The 3,106-nt window shown below is 43.4% G+C and overlaps 1 protein-coding gene across 1 annotated transcript; it reads right to left on the bottom strand.

Annotated features, from left to right (window-relative positions):
- Positions 1 to 1,990: 1,990 nt before the first annotated feature.
- On the bottom strand, positions 1,991 to 2,614 carry LOC114303902 (uncharacterized). The gene has a single exon (XM_028249078.2). The coding sequence runs from the start codon at positions 2,612 to 2,614 to the stop codon at positions 1,991 to 1,993; it is 624 nt and encodes a 207-aa protein (XP_028104879.2).
- Between the last annotated feature and the right edge of the window lie 492 nt (positions 2,615 to 3,106).

Raw genomic sequence — 3,106 nt, forward strand, 5'->3', positions numbered from 1 at the left:
GTTGACGTAAGGCATATGCAATGACCTTCCCATTTTGCGTAAGAACGTAACCCAGATCATTATATGAGGCATCGCTATAGATTACGAACCCTTCTGTTTCCGCGGGAGTGCTAGTATAGAAGCTGTTACAAGTCTGTTCTTCAATTCTTGGAAGCAATGTTCCTGCTTGTCCGTCCATTCAAAGGGTGTGTTCTTCTGAGTTAGCTGGGTCAAGGGTGAAGCTATCTTTAAGAAATCTAGCACAAAGCGTCGGTAATATCCGGCTAGGCCCAAGAAGCTTCGAATCTCAGACACGTTAGTAGGTCGTGGCCAATCCACGATTGCTGCAAACCTTTTGGGGATCAACTGAGATGTCATCTTTATTAATGACGTGACCCGAGAAAGTGTACACTAGTGATCCAGAATTCGTATTTCTTCAACTTGGCATAAAGTTTGTGATCACGTAATGTCTGTAGAACTCTTCACAAGTGGTGTTCATGATCTTCTAGCGATTTGGAGTACATGAGAATGTCGTCAATGAAGACAATGACGAATTCGTCAAGATAGGATTTGAACACTCTATTCATGAGATCCATGAACGCCGCTGAAGCATTGGTGACGCCAAATGGCATGACGAGAAACTCGTAGTGTCCGTAACGGGTTCTGAAGGCAGTCTTTTCAATGCTTTCCATTTTGACTTTTAGTTGATGGTAGTTAGAACGCAAGTCAATTTTTGAGAATACCTAGGCGCCTTGCAGTTGGTCGAACAAGTCATCGATTCGTGGCAGAGGGTACCGATTTTTTATGGTGACTTTGTTCAACTCCCGATAATCGATGCATAACCTCATCATGCCATCCTTTTTCTTTACGAATAGTATTGGAGCTCCCCATGGTGAGATACTTGGTCGAATGAAACCTTTGTCCAATAGTTCCTAGAGTTGAGTCTTCAATTCTTTTAATTCTGTCATAGACATACGATAAAAGGATTTTGAGATTGGTTGTGTACCAAGTTGGGTTTCAATGGTGAATTCGATTTCTCGGTCAACCGAGGTGCCAGGTAGGTTTTCAGGAAAGGGAATTTTCGAACCACAGAGATTGTATCAAGTATGGGAGCTTCTTGTTGCATATCGATTACATAACAGATACAACTACAACAACCCTTTCTTAGTAGCCGTTGGGCTGCCATGAAGGACATAATACATGGAGGGGGAGAGATTCCAATTCCTTCGAAGACAAGCTCGAGTCGGTTTGGTGACCAGAGAAAGACCTTTTTGGCTTCACAATCGATAGAGGCATGGTTGATAGCTAACCAATCCATTCTTAAGATCATATCAAAGGTACTAATGCAGAGAGGAATCAAGTCTACGTGTAAGGTTTCACCTTTTAAGGATACAATACAAGATTTGTACACATCAGCATTAAGGGTAGAGTTTCTAGAAGGAAAAGACACAGATAGTATGTATCCTAAGGGTTCAGGCATTGATGCTAACTTGGTAGCAAAGTGTGGCGTAACAAAAGAATGAGTTGAACTAGAGTCAAAGAGAACATGGGCTAAGTGACCACCAACAGAAAGTGTCCCTGACACAATATTCTCTGTAGCTTCTAGGTTTTCAGGCACCAGGGCAAAGGCTCTTCCTTGGCGTTGTTGGTCCTTCCTCACTCCTCCAAGTATCGCGAGTTTTCGGACTGGTTCAGAGGGGCCGACTGTAGGGCTGGCAAGCTTGGGACAATCTGTCAGTAAGTGGCCAACTTGGCCACGTCTAAAGCACGCTCCCGTATCTCAACGGCATTGTCCCCAATGAGTCCATTCACAGGTAGAGCAAGCTGGAATGGTGCCACCTCTGGGATTTGTAGGACCTTGATTGCTTGAACTGGTTGAACTGGTTGTGCCTGTATTTACTCTCTTGGGAGGTGCGACACCGGGTCTTTTGTTATCTCTTTCCCAGAATCGCTTCCTCTAGCTTGGTTCCCCAGAGCACAAGGTTTTAGTCCATTTTTTCGTAATGTAAGCTCAATCGACCACCGCCGCATAGGTTGGTAGTTTCAAAACCTCTAGACTGTCCTTGATTTCAGGATTCAATCCTGCTTCAAATTTCCTAGCTTTTCGAGTTTCGGTGGGGATGACGTATGTCGCGAATCGGACCAATTGCGTGAACTTGCTTTCGTATTTGGCCACTGTCATGGTTTCTTGCCTTAGATGTATAAATTCTGACGCCTTTTGTTCCCGTAGTGAATCTAGAAAGTATTTTTCATAGAATACCTCTAAAAATCTTGCCCAAGTCACAATATCTTCATTCTCTAGGGTAAGAAGCCACAATTTTTGTGCATCATCTTTGAAGGTGAACGTGGCAAAAGTCACCTTCTGTCTTTCTGTGCAAGGTAGCGCGCGAAAGATTTTCTCCATGTCCCTAACCCAAGCCTCTGCCACTGGTGGGTTTGGACCGCCGATAAACGTGGTGGGTTTCAGGTCCTGAAATTGTTTAATCGTAGTCGGTTCTTCTCGTCTCTCTAGCGTCCCATTGGTTATGCTGGTTTGCAAGGCCTGCAAAAAGTTGGTGACTGCTCTTTCCATGATTTGCTCCATTGGGATGGTATCGCTGGCTGATGATCCGGTTTCATTTCCTTCGTTGGTCATTACTAGAAGGTAAAATGATATAAGCATGACATCACATTGGTACAACTTTGATATAACGTCATATATAACATATGAGTTTTACTATCACATTAATATTACCACATTAATACCACATAAAACATCATATATACATCATTGTTACTATACATAAGACGTTAGTCTAGCCGTAAAAAATTAATGTCTAATCTTACTAAAACAAAAATATAAGGATTAGACTAATCATGGTCAGGTCATAAAAGGATTTCCTGGTCAGACATCTAGAAGGGACCGTTAGGCCACCACCATGAGAACTGGCCTCGGAAAACTGGCCCATGAAATAACCCGGCGAACTCACTCTGCATGGGGGACTTGAACTCCCACCCATTGTGCTCTATTCCAAAGCAACTTCATACCACCTGGACTATGTAGACAGGAACACCGTGATCATAACCCCAAAACTCCCGCCCGGTAATTTGTACCGGTACCTCCAAGTATGATGCACTGTCAGTGAAG

Source organism: Camellia sinensis, chromosome 11 (assembly GCF_055761805.1).
Source record: "Camellia sinensis isolate YWXY chromosome 11, ASM5576180v1, whole genome shotgun sequence".
Taxonomy (NCBI): domain Eukaryota; kingdom Viridiplantae; phylum Streptophyta; class Magnoliopsida; order Ericales; family Theaceae; genus Camellia; species Camellia sinensis.